Source organism: Tasmannia lanceolata, unplaced genomic scaffold, assembly GCF_043159265.1.
Source record: "Tasmannia lanceolata isolate RefF3 unplaced genomic scaffold, GAP_Taslan_0.1 ptg000008l, whole genome shotgun sequence".
Lineage (NCBI taxonomy): Eukaryota > Viridiplantae > Streptophyta > Magnoliopsida > Canellales > Winteraceae > Tasmannia > Tasmannia lanceolata.
In genome coordinates, this window is record NW_027518685.1 from 67,472,771 (window position 1) to 67,497,561 (window position 24,791).

Sequence of the window (24,791 nt, forward strand, 5' to 3'; positions counted from 1 at the left end):
CCGAGACACGTGTCGGAAGCCGATAGGCTGCAACATTTTTACACCCCATCACCAAGAAAAGGTTGGGAATATGAGGAGTTTTTATAGATTGTACGCATTGAGAATTTCACCCAGAGGATTGGAGGACTGATCAGTGACTCAGTGAGTAGGCTACAAGACTTACAAAATACCTATTAGTGAAGTCGGAGGAAACGGGGCTGCTTCTTTATGAGAGAGAGGGCGGTGGAGAGTCTTAGATGGAATCAGATGTAGCCAAAAAAATTTGTTAAATTCACTTTGGATAGATAGAATGGTGGGTACAATGATGAATTTTGTAAGTTAGTGAGGAACCCGACCCGAGCAACCATTTACTCAACCCGACCCAACCTGAGAAACCCGTTTTGCCAACCCGAACCCAAGTTCAACCCGACCCAACCCGAGATTTTAAGCTTAAAAAATAAAAAAAATATTAAATATGTCGGGTTGAACTCGGGTTGGGTTGCCCCAAGCCCTCAACCCGAACTCGAAAACCCAACCTGTACCTCCCCTCAACTCAACCCAACCCGACTTTTTTCCGGGTTTTGAGCCTGCTTGAGTTGTACCCCTACCATAAATGTAAATAATCACACTGATAATATGTGCTATACTGAATAGCTATACTTAAAATGTTATTAGTATGGATAATCACACTGAAAAATTACAGTAGTGTGGACACCTGAGTATTTTATAAAGTGTGGATAGGCTCACTGAGAAAAGCTAAGTTAGTGAGGTGGCTTTCATATGTTCTAGTGTGGATAACTACAATCGAGGAGCTCTTCCTCCTTGGTAAAGGGACACTTTCGAAGTTATATTCCAGATAAACCCTCCTTTCTTTTTGGCTAATGACAACGGCACTACCATATTTTAATAATTGCACAAACCCAGCTTGTCTTTTTCAAATGGGCTATTGAGAGCTTTTTGGGAACTGTGTAACATTTGATAGATACTTAAATTATAAAAGACAAGGTGAGTTCGTATAATTATCAAAACATGATGGTGCCAATATCATTAGTCTACCTTTTTTTACTCCCTTATTTTCCTTTAAAAAACAGAGTGACATAAAGGAGAAAGCTAAATACAATACCGTTTTGCTTTGAGTCTAAACCCTCTGAAAATTTCCGGCGATGGATCTAAGAAAATCAATCGGCAACCAAACAGATTTTTCTCTGAGAATCGCAAAACACATCCTGTTGAAAGAAGGGACCAATCTCGTGTTTTCTCCATCATTGATCCATGTCGAAGGGAAAAACCCTTGAACTCAACTCCCTCTCTTCTCAGCTCGTTGCTCTCATCTTCACTGACGCATCTCAGAGTGGTGGGCCCCGTATCTCTTTAGTTAATGGGGTTTGGGTTGAGAAATCTCTCCCTCTCAAACCCTCATTTGAAGAGACTGCTAATAAGCTTTATAAAACAGAAGCTAAGCCTCATTTGAAGAATTCCCAGGTCAGATTTTCTTTCATTTCTCAAACCCTCATTTGAAGAATACCCATATGGCCTTTGCTGTGAATTAATTGATGAAGGGTATACAAAGTAATTTTTCTCTTGAAAGATCTTTTGATTTAGATTGGTGTTTTCTTCTTGAAACTATTGTTTAATTAGCTGCTTTAAGATTATAATATTTGGTGGGCTAGTTCTTTGCTTTGGCTTTTCAAATTTGTATTGCTGTTTCCTTCTTGAAACTAGTCCTCAATTAGCTGCTTTGGGAATATATTTAGGTGGGTTGATTCCATGCCTATTGCTTAAGCTTAACTAACTTGGTGTTTTCAAGATTCTAAATTTTAGAGTTTATGTTGCTAGTGTTGCATTTTTCTCTTTGTATTAGACTTTCATCTTAGTTCTTTGGGAAGGTTGCGATTCTTGTAGTCTTTAAGGTGTATATGTCCATATCACAGACGCATATATTATCTACTAAATATTTGACATAAATAATTTAATATAAGAACATAATTATGCTACATCTGATCAGACTAGACTGTCGAACATATACATTTTTAGCAGTGCTAATTGTGCTGATATGCAGATAATACAGTATTATTTAGCCTGTAAAAGTTTTAAAAAAAAATCTTAAGGTAGTAATCAGATGCAATGAAGCAATACCTGGTCAAAGAGTGAACTACACCAAATTGGTGGTTTGGTGTGTGTGTGTGTGTGTGTTGCGTGGGGGGGTGGGGGGGGTGGGGGGGGGGGTGTTACAGGGACTGGGAATTTCAAAGCTACAGTATCGGGCTAACCCGCCATGGAACAATAAGGAAGAAAATAGAAACTATCGTTTGATCACTCTGGATGCAAGTAATTAAGGGTTGCAGTAATCATTTTTATATGGAACAATAAGGAAGAAAATAGCCTAACGCTCTATTATGAAATTCTAGAGTCTCATTCAAAAAGGATTATGATTAAGGATAGGAGATGGGGAAATGATTAGATTCTGGATAGATAACTTGTGTGGGGATGGAACATTAATGTAGGACTGTCCAACATTATTTAAGGTGGTATCTCGCGACCAAAAAGATATAGTAGATTGGAATTTCAGATTCAGGAGGAATTTCTTTGAGCAAGAAATGAGAGAAATTACATCCTCTCAATGAAGAATTAACTCAATCTAAATAAAACGTGACGAAAAAGACAAAAGAGTTTGGCAATGGATCTCAATGGGCACGTTGTCCCCCAAATCTTTCTATAGACACTTGGTCCTGAGTCATAATTCATCACTAGCACAGCTAGTTTGGGAAATTAAAACCCCTTCGAGAATTAATGCATTCTATTTTGCCCACTCGTTTTCATAAGATCCTCACTGTTAATCACCTTAATAATACACAAAATATTATGGTTAACCATTCTTCCATTTGTCTTTCAGACGTCGAGTCCGTTGACCGCCTTCTTCATTGCCAATTTACTCATGAGTTGTGGTAATTTGTCCGTGTCTCTTTAGAGTTTGTTCGGTTCTCCCTGATCATATTGAATCATGGAGTTTTGCCCCTTGGCCCTCTAGATGTAGGACTTTATAAACCCTATTCCTGGCTGCCACTTTCTTCCCAGTATGGAAGGAAAGAAACATGAGAGTTCTTTAAAGGTACTTTCAGAGGCATGCGAAGTTTACAGAAAAAATTTCTCTGTAATTGTTCGGTGGGCATCAGTCCTCTCTATGTTCAGTGGAGTTTCGGTAACATCTTTGCATAGGTTGTGGGAGGTGATTAGGCTAAGCAGCATTCACTCGGAGTGCCCCGAGCCCAATGAACCCCGCAACCTCGTCGGTTAAGACTGTACTTTGATGGTTCAAGTATTGGTAATCTTGGTCTGACATGCATTGGGGAGCTGTTGAGAAATGCAAACAAAGAGGTAATTTGGGCTTTTTCAAGCCCAACTGGTAATAGGGATGCTATCAAGGACGAGGCTATGATGCTTCTTAGTGGTATTCAATACGCTTCTTAGGAGCAGATTCAACATATGATCATTGAAGGAAACTCCCTCAATGTGGACAAATGGGTGAGAGACGAGATTAACTACCCATGGAGCTTCGTGGATGCCGTAGAGGAGATTCGGGATTCTTTGGAAGGACTTGATACCGAGATTCAATATGTATGGAGGTTGGCTAATACAAAGGCTGATTTGCTAGTGTCGAGGGTTAGCTGAGAGGAGACCCCATTTTCATATAACTTACCAGCGTGAGAGTGTATAGTTTGGTGGCAAATAATCTTTTGTGGATTTTCTTTGTTTTTTGTTACTTCTACCCTACATCCTTTCTTCTTTTCATGTTGTCTTTGTCAATGGATTGTGCCTTTAAACCATCTCAGTCGTTGGGTTATGCCTTCACTTAATAAGGCATTAACCATTCTATATTAAAAAAAACTAATTGTGCCAATAGGCGACTATGGCCTTGTTTTCTTGTATTTGCAGGCAGCCACACAGGTCGTGTAGTAGTTTTTTCTATTTCACACATAGCCTAGAAAGTTGATTGAGAGAGGTGTGGTCAGTGGTGTATTCTTTACTGCCCCTTTGATTGTTTAAGTTTGCTAGAAGTACAAGAACTTGAGCTGGTAATCTGATACGTTAGCATAGGACCAAAGCATGTGGTAAGTAAAATTAGATAAAATGATACTGTGAAGGAGAACAGAATAGAGATACCATCACACGTGGGCAGTGACTCATTAATTTCGAAAATAAGACATACAACGATTATATACAATACCTCATAAAATATCTAAAATACTCCTTTGTGGTATTTTTTTACCTTCCTCAAGCTGAAATGTTGCTTTAAACATTCTCAGCTTGCTAATCAGGTTATGATGTCGGTCTGAGTTGCCCCCTTTTGTGAATGCATCGGTAAGCGGATCTTGACTAGATACATTTAAAGGAAGCATTCCACTGCTGCCACTTAACTTTTGAACAAAGTAGTTGTGAATCTTGATGTATTTGGTTCTAGCACGATGAATGATACTTTGGGACATTCTGATTGCACTTCGATTGTTGCACAAAAGAGGTCATATAGGCAACTTCAAATGCAGTTCGTGGAGGAGATGTTGTATTCACGTAAATCCAGTTTGGTGCATTCATGTGCTCAATGATACAGTGTAGCCATTCACAAGCACACAAAAACTAGTTACAAATTGGCACTTATCGGAGTGACTAGACTAGCCTACGTCAGTATACCTTTCTACATGAATATCTACGCATTTTGTGTGCCATAATGTAGTCCATAATCTTTGTGCCCGAACATATCGAAGAATCTATGCTGATTACTAAGAAGAAAAATGTTTCAAAAAATCCTCTTGGCTCCTTGAAAGTTTTCATAGTTGGGGTCATCAAGATGTTGAAAGACCTGTTTTAAAATGAAAAGGTACTTTTCATTTGACGTGGTGCCTTCATATCCTTTTTTTTCTATTAACAAAAAGAAAGGCTTGCGGTCTCAATTTTAAGAAAACTATCTCCCCTTTCACTCTTCTCTTTTCTTATATGTAAGGGCATACTTGTTGTCTTGAACTCAGGGCGCAGACCTTGTTCGTGGCATATGTATTATTTTATTAGGACTTATTTCTGTGTAGCTACGTGCATAAGTGGGGAAAAAGAATCTATTAGAGAAAGCTTCGTTGTGCCTTGCCTATCTTTCTCTCTCCTTCTGTTCTGTTTCTTTGTTCTAAAGAGTCACTTTGTTCATCTACCATTACAATTTGTCACAACATGAAATGGGCGATTTAGATCAACCTAAGTTGGGACCCACTATGTCCTAGTGGGGCATGCCCCATTGTCATACAATGAGGTGTCCGCAAATGAAGCACATTGACAATACAAGTACTCTACTCTATCGTGAATTGAGTATTGGTTTGGTGGCATATTTCTTACTCGGTTTTCTTGTATTTTTTTCCTTCTTTTTGTTTACTTTAAAAATCAAACAAAGTTTGGAAATGCAATCTTTTTCTAGGAAAAGATAAACAAAAATGGGTGAAAATATTGGCAAAGAATGAAAAAAATATCATTTCCCAGATATACTCGAAAAGAGGACCCACAATTTCAATGAAACGTCATCTCTTAATCTCCATTTCAATTATCCATCTATGCCGTGTTATGCACTTCAGACGGCCATCTGAATCACTACCCACTAAGTTTCCCACCTTACATTCATGGGTGGTGGTCCCACTAATTAGCAATTGTGTATTCCACATTCTCTTTTTGAAGGGAAATGATATCTAGCCCCTTTTTTTCACTGGCCACCCCTGTTGAAAAGAGTAGTCATAAATACACTAGAGGGGTGGCCTGAGGAAGAAAAGGGGGCGAATATACAACACCATCGTCTCAATCACGAATCAGCTCATCATGGACCCACCTTGATCTACAACCATGCAGAAAACACACAGCTAATCATCGTAACCATCTGGTCAAGATCCTAGAAATGGATGATCAAGAAAAGAACAGAAGGAATAATGATGAAAAAATACATTTGCAGAAATCTATTATAATATAGCAGGATGGGGGTTTCACTGCTCACGCCCGCGTGGACAGCTCCCCCATCCGGCTTATATCCTACGTGGAAAAAATTAAAATTTTATTTAAATTACCACTCCACGTTTCCAAAGAGATATACATGAAGTCCTATATTGGAAAGAATTCTACCCCTCCACGTTTCCAAAGAGATATGCGTGAACTATACTAGAAAGAGCTAGATTTGGGAAAGTTGCTCTCTCTCTCTCCCTCTCTCTCTCTCTCTCTCAAGAAATTCGGCAACTTTCTCTATGGGTGTGTTCAGTTGTAGCAAGGAAACAGAACGGAAAATAAAATAGCCCTCATTTCCATGCAAAGTGGCTAATTTGGTCATTTTGTTGCCCGTAATCGGAAAGCGCTGAGAAACCCCAACTCCAATGTGGAATCCGAATAATCCGACGTGGATGGGGTGTTTCCGCGAAAACAAATCCGTGCGATAGCCTCGGATTCACACGGATTTTCCTCGATTACCGCCTCCCACTCCTCTCAAAAACAGAAGAAGTAAAAAAAAAAAGCCTTTACCCCCACCTCTCTTGAAACAGAAGAAGCAAAAAAAAAAAAACACTCTTTCTTCTCCAACCATTGGAAGGAGAAGCCTTGCTTTTTCTTCTCTGACCGAAGCTCTCCTCCACTCCTCGAATAGGTACGTGTCCACCCTTTCTTCCGTTTTTTCATTTTTTCGGATTTTTTCTGGATATTGGGTATGAAATCTCTGGTTTGCTATGGAGCAACGAGATCTTTGGTTTGCTAAACACCCTTGCATTTTTTCGTTGGCTTATAAACCCTTTGGTTTGTTGTAAACCCTTGCATTTTTTCGTTGGCCTATAACCCCCAGGTATGAAATCTCTGGTTTGCTATAAACCCTTGCATTTTTTTTTTTTGGATCTTTGGTTTCTAAACCCTTTTAGTTTTTTTCTGCCATTTTTTTTGCTCTACTCATCTATGTCTAAGCTTTCTAAACCCTAGAACTTTTCATGGATCATTGTTCTTTGTTGTTTTTTTCTTTTTTGTGCCATTTTTTTTGAAAACCCTCGTTTTTAGCTGTAATCTATGCTTTGGAACCCTCATTTTTGGGCTGATGTCTGTTTTTTTAATTTTTTTGAGCTGATCTGTGTTTATCCATTTTGGGTTTTGGAATAAAAATTGTTTTTCCGATTTGGAACTGTGATATGAGTTTTTTCATTTCCGATTTGGTATTTAGTTCTGATTGAATCATTGGTTGTGAACTCTTATTATTGTGTGTGATGGTTAACCACAATTGTTTATCTATTAATTGCTTCATTATCAGCTATGTTTATCATTTGTACAGTTTTTTATTAGTCTGTGATACTAAAATTATCTTGTTGTTGATCTTTTTTGTGTGTGATTACATGGCTAAGCTACTAGTTGTACTGTTGACATGGAGGTGTTAATGTGGGTTTGTTTGTGGTGGTATTAATGAGGGGTTTGCTATGTTGGATTTGATGGGGATCCATCTTATTATGTTTTATTGGTTTATCTAATAGATTAGGATGCCTCATCGTCAAACAAATAGGGTGAAAAAGTTAATTCGAAAATAGGAGTTGAAGGAGAGGAATGACCTCATTAAGCACGTTGTCGCCTTACTAATGGCTGGTGCAGCGGCTATGTTAGTACTCTGGAAAGAGTACTACGAATAGAGCCTTGTTAGAGCTCCTTATGAAAGCAATTACTTCACGAGTTGTACGTTCATTACTTTTGTCATCCAATCAGATGAACATTGTCATAACTTGCTACGGATGAACATCAACTGCTTTTGTCAATTTGTCGAAATCTTTAAACGGGCGGGAACCCTGGAAGATACAATCCATTGTAAAGTGGAGGAGCAAGTTGTAATCTTCTTGCATATTGTAGCACATAATCAGAGGGTTCGGACTATTAGAGCATGCGCTAGACGTTCAGGGGCAACTGTTTTGTGGTATTTCAACAAAGTACTAAAGGCAATTTTGGGTATGCAAGATTTCTTCATCAAACCGTCGACAGGTGAGACACCATCGCAGATTGAGGGGAATCCAAGGTGGATGCCATAATTCAAGGATTGCATCGGTGCAATAGACGGAACATACATACGTGCTAAAGTCCCAATTGAAGAAAAACCTAGCTAGTTTTGTCGTAAGCATTTTATAGCTCAAAATGTTTTGGCGGCCTGTGACTTTGACTTAAAATTCACGTATATCCAAGTCGGATGGGAGGGTTCGGCTTCTGACTTGAGAGTGTTAGCGGATGCATTAACAAGGGCTGACAAGATTCCACTTATTCCAAGTACATTGTATATGACAAAATTCCAAATGGTTTTAAGGAACCTGCTTACGTAGCTGCGACCACTGCAATGAATAACTTTTTCAACCTCAATCTCAACAAGGAGCACAAAAAGAATAGCATAAAGACTATGAAAGAAACATACAAGAATGTTTGCATTATCCTTAGTAGAAGCGGTTTTGGTTGGGACGATGACACCAAAATGGTCACCTGCGAGAAAGAGGTCTACGATGACTACGTTGCTGTAAGAAATACTTCCTCTCAAGATACAATCTTCTTATAGTAATACCATATCTAATATATTTTTATTTTTTATGCTCCTTGTCACAGGCTCATCCAAAACATAAGAAACACTTTGCTACCCATCATTTTTGCATGACGACATGTGCAAAATCTTTGGAGATGAATTTGCGAAAGGGGCCAAGTCTAGGGCGCATGAGGATCCAACCATAGAAAGTTCGCAGCCAGTCAGTCTTGATAACATTGGGGAGAACTTCGCAGATGGCCATACCCCAACATCTCAACGCCCACCATCTCCGGCAGCAGATCCCATTAATGGTGGTAGTGAGACATCTCCCTTAAGGCGGGTTGGTACAAGATGAGAAAGGACTCGCCAGGGTGGGGCACATTTGAACAGCATGTCGCGTCTGTCATCAAGCATGGACAAGGTTGCCGATGCCCTCACAGGTTCGAGTGCCCTTGCTTACCTTACACAGCTTCGCGAAACTGTTAGAGGAGTTGGTGGTTTTTCGCAGGCGAACTTGTTGAGGACTACGGAGTACCTCACAATAAATCCATCTCAAGCGCATCTTTTCATCAGGTACGAGGAGGACGAGAGGAGGTCGTACATCCGAAGGAAGATGACTCGTTTCATCAGGCAGTAGATGGATGGTTGAGGGAGGAGATGGGAATGGGCAACATATCTTCTATCTTTTCATTTCATAGAAGAATACTTTTATGCCACTTTTTGGGTGGTAGTTATGGTGATATAAACTTTATGTTGGATGTTATGGTGGTAGTTACTGTTATATGAACTTTACAGTCTTTGTGTTATTTTGGATGGTGGTTATTTATTTTGGATGGTGGTTATCTTGTTATGGTAGTATTAAGGAAAGTGATGGTGGTAGTTAACTTATCTGTAATGATGTTAATTACTTTTGATGGATGTAGTAAACTTTTGGTGGTGGAATTTCATGCCTACTGTCATATTCTTATCTTATATATTTGGATGTGATATGTTGTCGTTTTGTTAGGTGAGTATGGGGAAGTAGAAGTACTATGTTGTCTTTAATGGCAGGCGGCCTGGGATTTACTACACTTGGCCAGAGTACCATGAGCAAGTTGACAAATTTAGCGGAGCATGCTACCACTCATATGAGACGTTGGCGGAGGCTCAATCACAGCTAGCCACATATTTGGAGAGAGCCAAATATTGGAGCCGTGAAAGGGTTGGGGAAGCGCAAAGGGTAGTAAAGATGCGAAATGAAAGGGCAGAGGCGGTGCCACAGGTGGCGACATCGATGGTACCATGGGTGTCCCTCTTTCTTGTTGGTTCCATTATATTGCTTTGAAAATCTACTTCTTACGCTTGTTTGACTATTTATTTGTGTTAGTGGACTATTTGGTAGGGCTTAGGGGCGTAACTCGCTTTATATGTGGTAAATAATACGTCTCTCTCTCTCTCTCTCTACTTGCACAAGTTGGGCGTGAGAGAAAGAGAAGCCAAGATATGCGTGTATATATATATTTTTTCCGTCTTAGCTGTTGTTTCTTATTCAATTACGAAAAGGTTAGCAAGTTCCCTAATTTACTAATTCTTATCTAAATCAATTAACAACCACAAAGGAATAAGATATTTCTTTTTTTTTCTTTTTTATACATGGCCCACTTATTGGTGTGCACACACTCCAAATTTTTGGATGTGCCGCACAACCACTCCAAATTTGGAGATCGGATACCTCCTAAATTTTTGCTAAGAGATCCTATTTTATCTCTTTTATTCATTATTTACTTAAATACCCCTATTTATATTCCTAAATTGGGTTTTAATTGGTTTAGGGATTAAAAGATGTAATTCAGTGGTTCCACTTAACATCAAAATTATAGATTATGTAGGAATTAAGGCGTGGTTACAAATATTCTCCGTTGTTGAAAGGGGCCCAAGGATCTCATTTAAACCATCTAACCCAATTCTCCTAAATAATGAGGTCTTTTATCTTGAGTATGATTTTTCTCAAATGGTTTTATATGTTTTGTGCATTTCTTTTTTCATGACTTGAGAAATTGAAATTGGATAGATATGTTTTTGAGTACACGAGAATCTTGAATGTTTAGAAGAATTTGTTATTAAATCAGATCCTATCCTTCATTCAATCAAATTTTATTATTTTAGAGTCATGATATTTTTACCTCATTCCTAAGTTATTGTCTCAGAAACTTTTTTCCCTGTTTCTAGAGATCTCCATTGGTAGAAATGGACAAAGTAGTTTTTTGGGTGTCTCAATATGAGATAAGAAGCTTGTGTATTTCTGATTGATTTTGTTGTTCCAAAGTTTTTACATGGGTTGGATGGTAAACCTCCCAAAACCACACTGATTTGGTAAAATCTTTTTTCTCTGGATTTTTTTTTCATTTTCGATTTATTTTTCTATTGTTTTTTCGGAGCACATTTGAATTCCTCTCTCTCTCTCTCTCTCTCTCGCTCTCTCTCTCTCTATTAGATTCTCTGTATTCTCGATTTTTTTTTTTCATTTTCTATTTTTTTTTCTATTGTTTTTTCGGAGCACATCTGAATTCAACATCAGATAGACTTTTCACTACTGCCAGGGAGGTACTGTCCTTAGCTGGAATAGTTTGTTTCCCCTGTCCCTGTTGATCTGACAGTAGGAGAAGCTGTTGTAGCTACCTTAGTACTAGCTTGCTGCAGAACAGATCAGACCTTTCAGCTGGCAAAAAGTCAGCTTTCTCTTCTTTCTTTTTTTTAGTATTAGCATCTCATCAGTGGTACTAGGAAAACTTATAGATCCTTCGGTCCATAGATCAGTGCTGACAAAGGGACTTTTTGGAGGAGCTCCCAAAGAGTCATTAGCTGTTTCCAAGACCTGACCATATGCACAAGGATTAAGACCAACAGTGAGGGAGATGCCAGTACTGCCTTTTCTGCATTTGATGCTTCAGTTATGCTTTCTTTCACAGAATTAGACATGACAGAAATACCTGTACTGGTGCTGACAAAGGAGGAGAGAGACTCAGTTGAAGGGCGGTTTTTCCCACTGGATTGGTGGTTTCTACATCTCCAGGCTGAAGGTCTGATTCAGGAGGAAGAGGACCATCAATCGGAATGGAGGTCATGTGTTTCTTCACTCTATCACTGTAGCCGATGAAGATATCTTGCTCATCAGCTATTTGATTCTGAAACATGGCCTTGGCTTTTTCCCTACTTTTCTTATTCTTTTTCTTCTTTTGGGATGAGGAAGCAGTGTCCTTTGTATTGGCTGAGGAGGAAAGAGAAGAAGGGGACTCCAGAGGACAAGCATGCAATATGAGAGGAGGTGTCCCTGACAGATCAGATGGAGGAGCTTCCAAATTGGATTTGCTATGAAGCCCAAGGGACCAATTGATGTTAAGATGGCCAAAGGGTTGGGGGGAAAACATCATCATCAGAGTCCTCCCTAATCAGGGGCTCATATGAAGATTTCTGATGAGGGGAATCCTCATGATGAAGAGAAAAGGTGGCATTTTCGTTTAGATTTCAGTATGATTATGCGCCTTCAATTTTATGAACAATTTTAATATACCTCTTTCATATTCTTGATTGTTTCTTTATTTGATTGTGTTTTCTATGCTCAAGGTCTCTTGGCTCTTTAGGGAAAAAGGTCATAATGTCTACAAATGTTCTACTTGGCTACCATGGATTTCCTTCTGTCTACTTAAAATGAAAGGCTTCTTAAGATGTATGCCGGTTTGAAGAAATGGTTACAAGAATGTAGTTGCCATGATATTATATTTCTTGATGTAGTTATGGTTTATTATTCAGCATTTACCACATTTATGCTAGAATTGAGCTGAAATACCATCCTCTGATGTGTAAATGAAATATCAGCATGTGTTGTGTGAAATGTGGGATATGTGTTATGTATAATGTACTGATTAATTTGATTGTTTCAGACCATGGCCACACCCCCTGCTATTAGTGTATTTCAGTGCGTTGCGCGGGGTTCCTGCGCAACGTTGCACAGCCAGTGTTTTTTCATTATATATAAAGAAACGAACTCTACTTTAGGGTTCTAAATCTCGAAATTTTGGTAAACTCTCTGTCTCGCACGTCTGTGTGATTTTTCCAAAACTGAAGCTCGGGATCCGAACCATGGCTACAGAGAACAAGCAGCAAGCTTGATCGATTAGCCAAACTGCAAGTTTCTGTTCCTCTTTCTCGCTTTCTTTTCTTCTTTCCTTTTATCTGCTTATATGCTAATTTCTTATTAATGTCTGATTTTTTTGTGTTTTTTTCTTTTCTTTTTTTCATAACTGCCCGTGCTTATTTTGTTTCATTCTTTCAAAAGTTAGGTATTTTATTTCTAATTTTGTTTCGGATTCATGAGTTGTTCTGCCGGATCGGTCGCTCAAGATCTTTGGTCTCCACCTAGACCCAATGAAAAAATTGGAACACTTCTTACGGATTCGTTGAGAATCTATTTGGCAAAATTTTATTAGTTCCTTTGTTTCCGTGCTTAAATTTGTTATGTATTTCAATTATTATGTATTTCAATTATTCTTTACTTTTGGTTAAATATATGTGTCTTGCCTCTTTAGATGGATTTCTTATGGCTTTCTGTTGAAATTTTCTCTATATCTTCCTTATGAATGCGTATTCTTTCTTTTTCTTCTCTTTTCTTTTTTAAAAAGTTTTTCTTTTCTTTAAAAAAAAAGTTATAAAGTTTTATTTTTTAGCCGCCCGTGCATCGCACGGGTCTCCAACTAGTAGTTAAGATTCTTGGTCACAGTTCGAGTCACGGAAATAGCCTCTCTGCAAAGCCGGGGTAAAGCTGCGTACATCTAGCCCTACCCAGACCCCGAAATAGCAGGAGCCTCGTGCACTGGGCCGCCTTTTTAGAAATAGTTAAGATTCTGTGAGTGTATTGATCTGTTACATGATCCAGATTAAATGATATGGGTGGGACCTACATATTCTGTTACATGTAGGTAAAGAACACTTCATTTAGAAAAGTACAAGGCAAATGTAAGTAAATGAAATAAAACTTCAGCAAACCCTGCTCAATCGGAAATAAATACACATGCAAAAGATACCCAGCATTAAAACCCTGCTTGGATTGCAATAAAAATATTTTCAAATGAAAATATTTTCTTCAAATTTTTTTCTTTTCTATGACCTTGTTTGGTTAATTTAGAGGAATACTATCAGAAATTGAGGGGCCCTAAGTAAAATTTGAATAGGGTTGGTTTGTGTAAAAAGAAGTTTGGAATTTTTTGAAATATTTTTCCTTTCCATACTTTTCCGAAAAATTCTTGCAATCCAAATAGGGCCTAAATGGAAAAGGAAAATGCTAAAATGAAAGACACTTTTATTCGGAAATGATAAGTGCACCCCTTTCCATCTCTTGGGACATCAGACTGCATTGTACGTGGCAATCAGGTCACTTCATTCCTTAAATGTGAAGTTCATCAGCCCCTTTGCGGTCATAGATACACTCTAGCCGGGTGTCCCAAGCTATTAAAAGGGGTGCATTTATCATTTCCCTTTTATTCTCCTTTTAAAAGACATTTATCAAGACACACTTCTGCTTCGTTTGCATGCTAGATTTCTGTGACATTTTGGTTTTAACGTTTCTCAATGTTTAAAGAAATCAAAAGATTTTATTTACTACCTACTTTTTATGGGTTGAAACGGTGGTAGACATTAAAACCTATTAGTGAGGGAAAGTGGAAATGTTGAGAGGGCTTTTAGGAGGGGAGGAGACGTTTCATGTCTATTCTTCCCTACAAAATCTCTCTTTCGATAATCTCAAAAAGGGAGAACGACCACTTTCTGGTGAGGTCTCTTCATCTCTATAAAAGCTATATGTTTTCTTCTCCAGAAACTCCATTGATTCATTTTTGGTCACATCTTTTATCATCTTTTGTGGCACAGGTGGTGAAGAGTTCGAGGGATCGTGTCAAACAACCAGTTGCTTCAAAAGCTTAAGCGGTTGGATAAGGCGTTATTTAATCTTTTATACTTTAACGCCCCCGTCACTTGTGGGCCCTCTTTTAGGGTTGGCCTACATGTGGCATATGTGTCCTCTCTTTTGGATTTGGCCATTGCATATGGATTTTTGTTATCAAGGAGGTTTGAACTTGAGACCCTTGCATCCGATACCATGTCAAACAACCAGTGGTATCAAATCCGGGCCGTGGTAACCCCGGTGTGCCTCCGAGGACGGAAAATTCCTCAGGGAAGATCTCGGTAACCCCGGTATGCCTCTGAGGATGGTAAAATATCCCTCGGGGAAGATCTCGTCATAGTTCCCACGTTGCCTCCACTTGGAGGGGGAGATTGTTGGTGGATCCACGTGAAAGCAAAGATCCCACATCGGAAGTGTAATAGATGTGGATGGACTTTATAAGGGAATGGGCACCCTCCCCTTAACGGCTAGCTTTTAAGGGTGAGTTCTACCCACGTCCCTATAGATCGATTCTGTAAGAGACCCAATGGATCGTTGTATCTTGGGCGCGGCACGCCGATCAACCCAACGGAGAAGGGGGTGCATCTCCTCCAAGGGTAGCACATTTTTCGGGGCTTGGGTAGTGTGTTTTCTTTTGCTTTGATTTGGAATATCCTTCCGGGGCTTGGGTAGCGACTTTTCCAAGCCAGGCTGGGTCGGGCCGGATCGGGTCAGGTTAGTTTAGCATAAGCTATCGTTATAGAAACATTTCAAAACAATTTTCAACATAACTTTTCATTAATCGCGTCTCTTTAACTTGTTGAAATATTCGATCGAGAATACGTAAAAGTTATTCTAGAATATGTTTGTTCTCTCCCGGTTTCTGCTATAAAGTTTGCTTTCTTTTCCGTTCTATTTTTTTTTTATCTTGGCAAACATAATCATGTTCTCTAATATATACAACACCATCGTCTCAATCAGTAATTAGCTCATCATGGACCCACCTTGATCTACAACCATGCAGAAAACACTCAGCTAATCATCGTAACCATTTGGTCAAGATCCTAGAAATGGATGATCAAGAAAAGAACAGAAGGAATAATGATGAAAATGTGGACCCCGATCCGAGGGCGGACGGCGAGGGAACTGGTCCTTACCACCCTCTGGATCATCCACGTGTGAAGGAGAGCTCTGCCAAGGAACTCTTAAAACGGATGCCACCCTCATAGCATAGCACGAGTGGCGATATAAAAAGAAAGAGATATGTCTCGATCCGGAGCCAAGGCTCGAACCGAAGACATACCTAAAATAAACTCAGAGTCGCCATCCATGGATATGCCATGGAACCCTAAAATCAAATCCTCTGTGCAATGGATAACCAGAAATATATATGGGTTCGTGCCTGGTTACGAATGGGGAAGGTCTGAAAGCACCCCCAATTCGTCCGAGTGTAAGCACTTGGTCTCTTATGCCATTCATTATTAACTCCAAAGAAGTTTGGGTGAAAATCACGTGAAATGGGAACAATCCTCAGGAATCGTCTACCTAAGCATGCATTTCCTGAGGATAGAGATAATAAACACATAAAATAAAATGAAAGATGTGTCATCTAAGCATAGCTAGGTTATGAGTGACATGCCTAATGGGTGTCTAAGTTCTGATGTGCAAACACATGCAAGCTATAGCTAAAGGTATATAATCAGTACGATAAAGTAAGAAAACACATCAAAACATATAATCACAACACAATAACTCCTAAGACTCTAAAACATTTGCCCGAGTCCTCGGATGGTCTAGTATTCATCCAAGGAAGCCTACGTATCCCCGCCTCCACGAGAATCAAGGCAACGAAGTTCTTCGCGCCTATTCTAAGCTAGAATGTCTAAGACACCTAGACCTCTATCCTAGACTCGATCTAAAAGACCGGACTAGTTATTAAAGTTTCTTGTACGATTATTTAAATTCCAGTGAATGATGGATTTTAGGACACCCTATATGCCCTAACTAAATGCAGATTAGCCCTAAGCTAATGCAGGTGGTTCTTACAACCTATGTGTAACTAGGCTGTGTTTCCTAAGGAAAACAAAGGGTGGACTAACGTATCCTATTCTAGTCATCACTCGGCGATGTGGATCGCCGACTGATCGGACGGAGGCGCTCATATAACTCTAGAACAGACCCCTAACTCTAAAACAAGCACACAACAAACAATCAATCAAACAACCTATCAAAAGAAAATCCTAACTCTGAAACTCTCTATCTAGGAGAAACTCCTAACTCTAGAGGAAGATCTTTTGAAAACAAGATTTTAAAGGTTGCTTATTCAAAAGATTTAAAAAAAATGCAATTTACAAAAGTTTGGCTAGACTTGGGATATAAATCCCAAGCTGCACTACGTACCTTGTGGAAGAGGATCAAGCCAACGTAGTTCGAAACGAACTCTCCTAATTACTATATCTAAAACACTTAACACTTTAGGCTTTTTTAAGGTTTTTCAAATGTTTTTGATGTTTTAAATTTCTAATGTTTTTGAGTTTTAAGATAATCAATGTTTTTGGATTTTAAAACTTTTTTCCAATGTTTTTGAAGTTTAAAGAGTTTTCACCCTTTTGGTCAAAGACCTAAGGGAATACACAAATCAACACCCTAGGGCCCAACCCTAGGGCGAAATAGGGGAAACCCCTAAACCCTGTAAACTAATGTCAAAGACAAGGAGATAAAAGGACATCAAGAGGCAAAGCTCTAATGAGACTGTGATAGTCTCTAACAAAGAAGAATGACAACAACTCTAAAGGAAAAACTCCTAAAAACAACTAAAGAAAAAGGGAGAAATGAGTCAAAGACTCTCTAATACCGCTATCAAAGGACGAGTGAGTCAAAGACTCTCTAATGAAACTACTAAAAGGATGAACGAGTCAAAGACTCGCTCCAAAAAGAAAGGGGACCTCTAACATGAGGCTGAATAAGCCTCCTAAAAGAGAAACTCACTATCGAGACAAAACCTGTCCCCCTAAGAATGTACGACTTTCCAGCGAGACAGAGCTTGTCTCCTCAAAGATACAACTAAATTCTAATGAAACAGTGTGTGTCTCCTATGGGTTAATTTTCTGTAAAACTAAAAAAAAAGCTCTCTAAGGGATAGATTCTAAAAACGACAAGGCATGTCTCCGAAGGAGAATCACCTTAATGAGACCGAGGGTGTCTCCTAATGGGGCGCCAGATAACTCCTTCATTGCCCAAGCAATGAAAAGGAGAAGCTACCATCTAAAAGATTAGAAAAAAGCCTCTAAATAAAAGAAGGGAAACCCTACTGGGACTGAGCAAGTCCCCTAAGGATGAGCTTGTTCTATAGAGACACAAATTGTCTCTCTAAAGGGGAGGCTCCGACTATCGCCATCATTGCCCGACAATTCTCTATACATTTAATTCTCTAATCATAGCGCAATATCTGCCAGGTCTATAACACGAGCTTATCAGTCGCGATCAATAGCATACAACAGATAACAAGGCTGCCAACTTTAGGATTCTTATAGACAATCATCATTTGCAAATGAAAGAAACCATTCATTGAATTCAAAGCTCTTAGCACTTCAATGAAAATCATGATATAAAGCAACCAGTAAGTGGTCATGATGAAATCGTCTAAAGGAAATCATTGGTTTTCAATAAAAAGCATTTTACAGACTTAAAACTCATCATGCAACACAATGAAAATCATAAGGGAAATTATTTGCAAGGGGAAGAACTGGTCCATAAAAGCTATAAGGGAACAATCATACAATGCAAGTCAAAGCAACGAAAGCTGTAATCACTGAGATCAATAATCTATGATCACAGATTGGTAGCAACTCCTCTTCAACTGGAAAATAGGCATCCTCCAAAAGGTCATGAATATAAATAGAGAGCAGATGACTTCTTGATTCCTTAGAAATCTGCTTTGGCAATTTTTCAAGAGACTCTCTGGTACAGGTACTAATTCAATTTGAAGAGGGATTTCCAGCATTTAAGAACTTCAATATTTCCAAATGACTAATAAGGAAACACTCCATTTCCCATGTCATACTCACACAGCATGCGCATCTGATCTATGGTATTGAATTGATAGATAGTGAGAACTAACTCCATTAAATCAAACCAATGAAGACTATTAAATGGATGGGCCTGCTTACATCCATTAGGATTTACGAATATAAAGCAGAACTATAACCATCAGCCAGCAACATAAGACAACGGATGAAACGATACTCAAACAAATGAAAATAATTGAGAGGTTAAAGTGCTACCTGTTTGGAGCAGGGTTTCTTCAGAGCCTTTAGATGCTAATACCAAAAATGATAGCCGAATGCTTGCACCCAAATCAAAGGATACTAAACAAAAATAAGGAGGATGGGGCTAAGCACTACAAACAAAAAAATGATCTCCTGACTAGCTTTCCTTTCTCTCGATTTGCAGACCAATGAAAAACTCCTCATATTCATCTTCTTCTTCCACTTATTCTAATTTCCAACTACAAATTCCCTTTCTCATGATTCTTCAACTTCTAATTTTCATCCCAATCTGAAGGAGGTGGAAAATGAGGAAATAATGGTGGAGGCTGTCGGAATCAACGGCATTCCGGCAAAGCTTGCCGTAAATCGAAAAGAGTGATGGCTGAAATGGCCTCAGATCTAGATTTTCTCAAATTATTAGGGTTTGAAGGTGAAGGTAATGGTAGATCTCAGAGATGACAGATTTAGAGAAAGTTGAGATGGATCTTGGGGTTTGGAAAATTGGGGATGATGGAGATAGAGAAGAGGGTTTTGGGGTTGAGGTGATGGTGGTCGGAGAGATGAGGGAGATGGAGGTTGCAAGCCTGGTTGGAGATGGGGATGAGATTCGGTCGGAGATGGGGGGTTAAGAAAATGGGTTTTGAGGTTGAAAATGGTGGAAAGGGGAGCTGGAGAAGAAGAAGGTGGTGGTAGGGTCGGTGGTCGGAGGTGGCACGGGTTTAGGGTTGCAGAAATTAGAAATGGAAGTGGGTTTTGGAGGTTGTGGAGATGGACGGTCGGAAATGGGGACGGTGATGGTTGCCGACGAGGTTGGATCGGAGAAGATGATGACCGACGCGGTTGGATCGGAGAAGATAGTGGTGGCCGGTCCTCCTGCTCCTCTCTCTCTCTCTCTCTCTCTCTCTCTCTCTCTCTCTCTCTCTCTGTTTTTCTCTGCAAATGGGCTTTTTCCCTTCCTCCCTCCTCCTCTTTGAGAAATCAAGAAAAATCCTTTTTAATTTTCGAACTCTCAAAATCTCAGATCTAGATCTGAGACTTTTCTCAAAATCTTCTTCTTCTCCGGTTTTCTCCTCCCTCTCCCCTCTTTTCTCAACGAAAAAATTCTCCTCTCCTTCGGTGGTTTTTTAATTAAAAACGAAATGATAAATTTGACCCCTCTATTCTACCCCTGGACAGCCCCCTTGTAGATGATTCACTCCCCTTGCTCCACACCCAAAATATACACTACGACACTCGCTTGTTAGGCAAACGACCACGGATTTAGACGCAATTTTGCAGGGACCCTAGTGAGACACTAACCTAACCTGTGATGCAATTCGGGCTCCTAGCTTGGTGATTGGATGGGGTTTCGCACAAACACAGCGTGAACTCGGGTTCGGTCAAAATGGGGTGTCTACAGAAAAAAAATACATTTGCAGAAATCTATTATAACTAGTTGCAGTCTCGTGCGATGCACGGGGCGAAGAAAAATTAGTATTCTAAAAAGCTATATATAACCCTCTCTTTATCTACGGAATTACAATTTTTTTTTAATTTCGTGTGTATCTATTCAATGAAGTCCAATAGCCATTACTCTCTATAAATATAGCGTGTATCTAATCTATACACGCAACTTCTATGTATCGTCTCTTTTAAGAGAGAGAAATATACATGCCAGTTCTGTGTATAGACCCTTAATTTTAGGCGATATTTCCATTCCTTGATTTTAGCATTTTTTTAAAAATCCAAAATAACAAGCGTATTTTACTATCTTAGGTTTAATCGGGTGCCACATCCCCTTAACACGTTTTTAAATTTCGTTATTAAGGTTACGTGTGATAGAGGAATACGTGTGAAATGGTGTGCCACATCCCCTTAATGCATTATTAAATTTCGGAATGCAGTGGGGGTGACACGTGGTGCAGCCTCAGCTTCCCATATTCAGCTTTACTTATATATATAGATATAGCAGGATGGGGGTTTCACTGTTCACGCCCACGTGGACAGCTCCCCCATCCGGCTTATATCCTACGTGGAAAAAATTAAAATTTTATTTAAATTACCACTCCACGTTTCCAAAGAGATATACATGAAGTACTATATTGGAAAGAATTCTACCCCTCCACGTTTCCAAAGAGATATACGTGAACTACACTAGAAAGAACTAGATTTGGGAAAGTTGCTCTCTCTCTCAAGAAATTCCATAACTTTCTCTATGGGGGTGTTCAGTTGCAGCAAGGAAACAGAACGGAAAAGAAAATAGCCCTCATTTCTGTGGAAAGTGGCTAATTTGGTCGTTTTTTTGCCCGCAATCGAAAAGTGCTGAGAAACCCCAACTCCAACGTGGAAATCCGAATAATTCGACGTGGATGGGGTGTTTCCGTGAAAACAAATCCGTACGATAGCCTCGGATTCGTACGGATTTTCTTCGATTACCGCCTCACACTCCTCTCGAAAACAGAAGAAGTCAAAAAAAAGAAAAAAAAAGCCCTAACCCCCACCTCTCTTAAAACAGAAGAAGCAACAAAAAAAAAACACTCTTTCTTCTCCAACCATCGGAAGGAGAAGCCTTGCTTTTTCTTCTCCGACCGAAGCTCACCTCCACTCCTCGAACAGGTATGTGTCCTCCCTTTCTTCCTTTTTTTCATTTTTTTGGATTTTTTCTGGATATTGGGTATGAAATCTCTGGTTTGCTATGGAGCAATGGGATCTTTGGTTCGCTATAAACCCTTGCATTTTTTCGTTGGCTTATAAACCCTTTGGTTTGTTGTAAACCCTTACTTTTTTTTCGTTGGCCTATAAACCGCAGGTACGAAATCTCTGGTTTGCTATAAACCCTTGCATTTTTTTTTTTTGGATCTTTGGTTTCTAAACCCTTTTAGTTTGTTCTGCCATTTTTTTGCTCTACTCATCTTTGTCTAAGCTTTCTAAACCCTAGAACTTTTCATGAATCATTGTTCTTTGTTGTATTTTTCTTTTTAGTGCCATTTTTTTTTTTAAAACCGTCGTTTTTAGCTGTAATCTATGCTTTGGAACCCTCATTTTTGGGTTGATGTCTGTTTTTTTCAATTTTTTGGCCTGATCTGTGTTTATCCATTTTGGGTTTTGGAATAAAAATTGTTTTTCGATTTGGAACTGTGATACGAGTTTTTTCATTTTCGATTTGGTATTTAGTTCTGATTGAATCGTTTGTTGTGAACTCTTATTATACTGTGTGATGGTTAACCACAATGGTTTATCTATTAATTGCTTCATTATCAGATATGTTTATCATTTGTACAGTTTTTTATTAGTCTGTGATACCAAAATGATCTTGTTGTTGATCTTTTTTGTGTGTGATTACGTGGCTAAGCTACTAGTTGTACTGTTGACATGGAGGTGTTAATGTGGGATTGTTTGTGGTGGTGTTAATGGGGGGTTTGCTATGTTGGATTTGATGGGGATCCATCTTATTATGTTTTATTGGTTTATCTAATAGATTAGGATGCATCACCGTCAAACAAATCGTGTGAAAAAGTTAATTCGAAAACAGGAGTTGAAGAAGAGGAATGACCTCATTAAGCATGTTGTCGCCTTACTAATGGCTGGTGCAGCGGCTATGTTAGTACTCAGTAAAGAGTACTACGAACAATATCTTGTTAGAGCTCCCTATGAAAGCAATTACTTCAAGCGTTGCATGTTCATTACTTTTATCATCCAATCAGATGAACATTGTCATAACTTGCTACGGATGAACGTCAGCTGCTTTCGTCAATTTGTTGAAATCTTTAAATGGGCGGGAACCCTGGAAGATACAATCCATTGTAAAGTGGAGGAGCAAGTTGCAATCTTCTTGCATATTGTAGCATATAATCAGAGGGTTCGGACTATTAGAGCATGCGCTAGACGTTCAGGGGCAACTGTTTCGACGTATTTCAACAAAGTACTAAAGGCAATGTTGGGTATGCGAGATTTCTTCATCAAACCGCCGACAGGTGAGACACCATCGCAGATTGAGGGGAATCCAAGGTGGATGCCATATTTCAAGGATTGCATCGGTGCAATAGACAGGACATACATACGTGCTAAAGTCCCAATTAAAGAAAAACCTAGCTACTTTTGTCGCAAGCATTTTATAGCTCAAAATGTTTTGGCGGCCTGTGACTTTGACTTAAAATTCACGTATATCCTAGCCGGATGGGAGGGTTTGGCTTCCGACTCGAGAGTGCTAGCGGATGCATTGACAAGGGTTGACAAGATTCCACTTATTCCAAGTACATTGTATATGACAAAATTCCAAATGGTTTTAAGGAACCCGCTTACGTAGTTGCGGCAATTGCAATGAATAACTTTTTCAACCTCAATTTCAACAAGGAGCACAAACCGCATAAAGACTATGAAAGAAACATACAAGAGTATTTGCATCATCCTCAGTAGAAGCAGTTTTGGTTGGGACGATGACACCAAAATGGTGACCTGCGAGAAAGAGGTCTACGATGACTACGTCGTTGTAAGAAACACTTCCTCTCAAGATGCAATCTTCTTATAGTAATACCATATCAAATATCTTCTTATTTTTTATGCTCATTGTCACAGGTTCATACAAAACATAAGAAACACTTCACTACCCATCATTTTTGCATGACGACATGTGCAAAATCTTTGGAGATGAATTCGCGAAAGGGGCCAAGTCTAGGACACATGAGGATCCAACAGTAGAGAGTTCGCAGCTAGTCAATCTTGATAACATTGGAGAGAACTTCGTAGATGGCCATACCCCAATGCCTCAATGCCCACCATCTCCGGCAGGAGATCCCATTAATGGTGGTAGTGAGACATCTCCCCTAAGGCGGGTTGGTACAAGACGACAGAGGACTCGCTAGGGTGGGGCACATTTGGACATCATGTCGCGTCTGTCATCAAGCATGGACAAGGTTGCCGATGCGCTCACAGGTTCGAGTGCCCCTGCTTACCTTGCACAGCTTCGCGAAGCTGTTAGAGGAGTTGGTGGTTTTTCGCTGGAGATCTTGTTGAGGACCACAGAGTACCTCACGATAAATTCATCTCAAGCTCATCTTTTCATCATGTACGAGGAGGTCATACATCCGAAGGAAGATGGCTCGTTTCATCAGGCAGGGGATGGATGGTTGAGGGAGGAGATGGCGATGGGCGACATATCTTCTATCTTTTCATTTCATAGAAGAATACTTTTATGGCACTTTTTGGGTGGTAGTTATGGTGATATAAACTTTATGTTGGTTGTTATGGTGGTAGTTATTGTTATATGAACTTTACTGTCTTTGTGTTATTTTGGATGGTCGTTATTTATTTTGGATGGTGGTTATCTTGTTATGGTAGTATTAAGGTAAGTGATGGTGGTAGTTAACTTATCTGTAATGATGTTAATTACTTTTGATGGATGTAGTAAACTTTTGGTGGTGGAATTTCATGCCTACTGTCATATTCTTATCTTATATATTTGGATGTGATATGTTGTCGTTTTGTTAGGTGAGTATGGGGAAGCAGAAGTACTATGTTGTCTTTAAGGGCAGGCGGCCTGGGATTTACTACACTTGGCCAAACTACCATGAGCAAGTTGACAAATTTAACGGAGCATGCTATCACTCATATGGGACGTTGGCGGAGGCTCAATCACAGTTAGCCACATATTTGGAGAGAGCCAAATATTGGAGCCGTGAAAGGGTTGAGGAAGAGCAAAGGGTGGTAAAGATGCCAAATGAAAGGGCAGAGGCGGTGCCACAGGCGGCGACATCGATGGTACCATGGGTGTCCCTCTTTCTTGTTGGTTCCATTATATTGCTTTTAAAATATGCTTCTTAAGCTTTTTTGACTATTTATTTGTGTTAGTGGACTATTTGGTAAGGCTTAGGGGTGTAACTTGCTTTATATGTGGTAAAGAACATATTCTGTAGGGCTTAGGGGCGTAACTTGCTTTATATGTGGTAAAGAACATATGGTAAAGAACATATAGTAAAGAATATATTCTGTAGGGCTTAGGGGTAACTTGCTTTATATGTGGTAAAGAACATATTCTGTGCTGTTTCTTTTTCGTTTCCTGGCAACTGAATGCACATTCCTGCTGTTTCTTTACTGTTTCTTTTCCGTTTCCTGGCAA

General features: G+C 39.4%; 1 protein-coding gene across 5 annotated transcripts; it reads left to right on the forward strand.

Moving 5' to 3' along the window:
• The first annotated feature begins 1,087 nt into the window (after nucleotides 1-1,087).
• LOC143885505 (uncharacterized) lies at nucleotides 1,088-24,791 on the forward strand. Of its 5 annotated transcripts, none has more exons than XR_013253319.1 (3): nucleotides 1,088-1,461; nucleotides 9,522-11,999; nucleotides 24,164-24,791. XR_013253319.1 is itself a non-coding variant. In XM_077389707.1 (2 exons), the coding sequence occupies exons 1-2, from the start codon at nucleotides 1,252-1,254 to the stop codon at nucleotides 24,494-24,496; spliced, it is 543 nt and encodes a 180-aa protein (XP_077245822.1). In that variant the 5' UTR covers nucleotides 1,088-1,251; the 3' UTR covers nucleotides 24,497-24,782. The 5 variants fall into 5 exon arrangements, 1 of the variants encoding a protein (XP_077245822.1); XR_013253317.1 differs by lacking the exon at nucleotides 24,164-24,791 and adding an exon at nucleotides 12,119-12,503; XR_013253320.1 differs by lacking the exon at nucleotides 24,164-24,791 and adding an exon at nucleotides 12,119-12,503 and having other exon boundaries at nucleotides 11,464-11,999.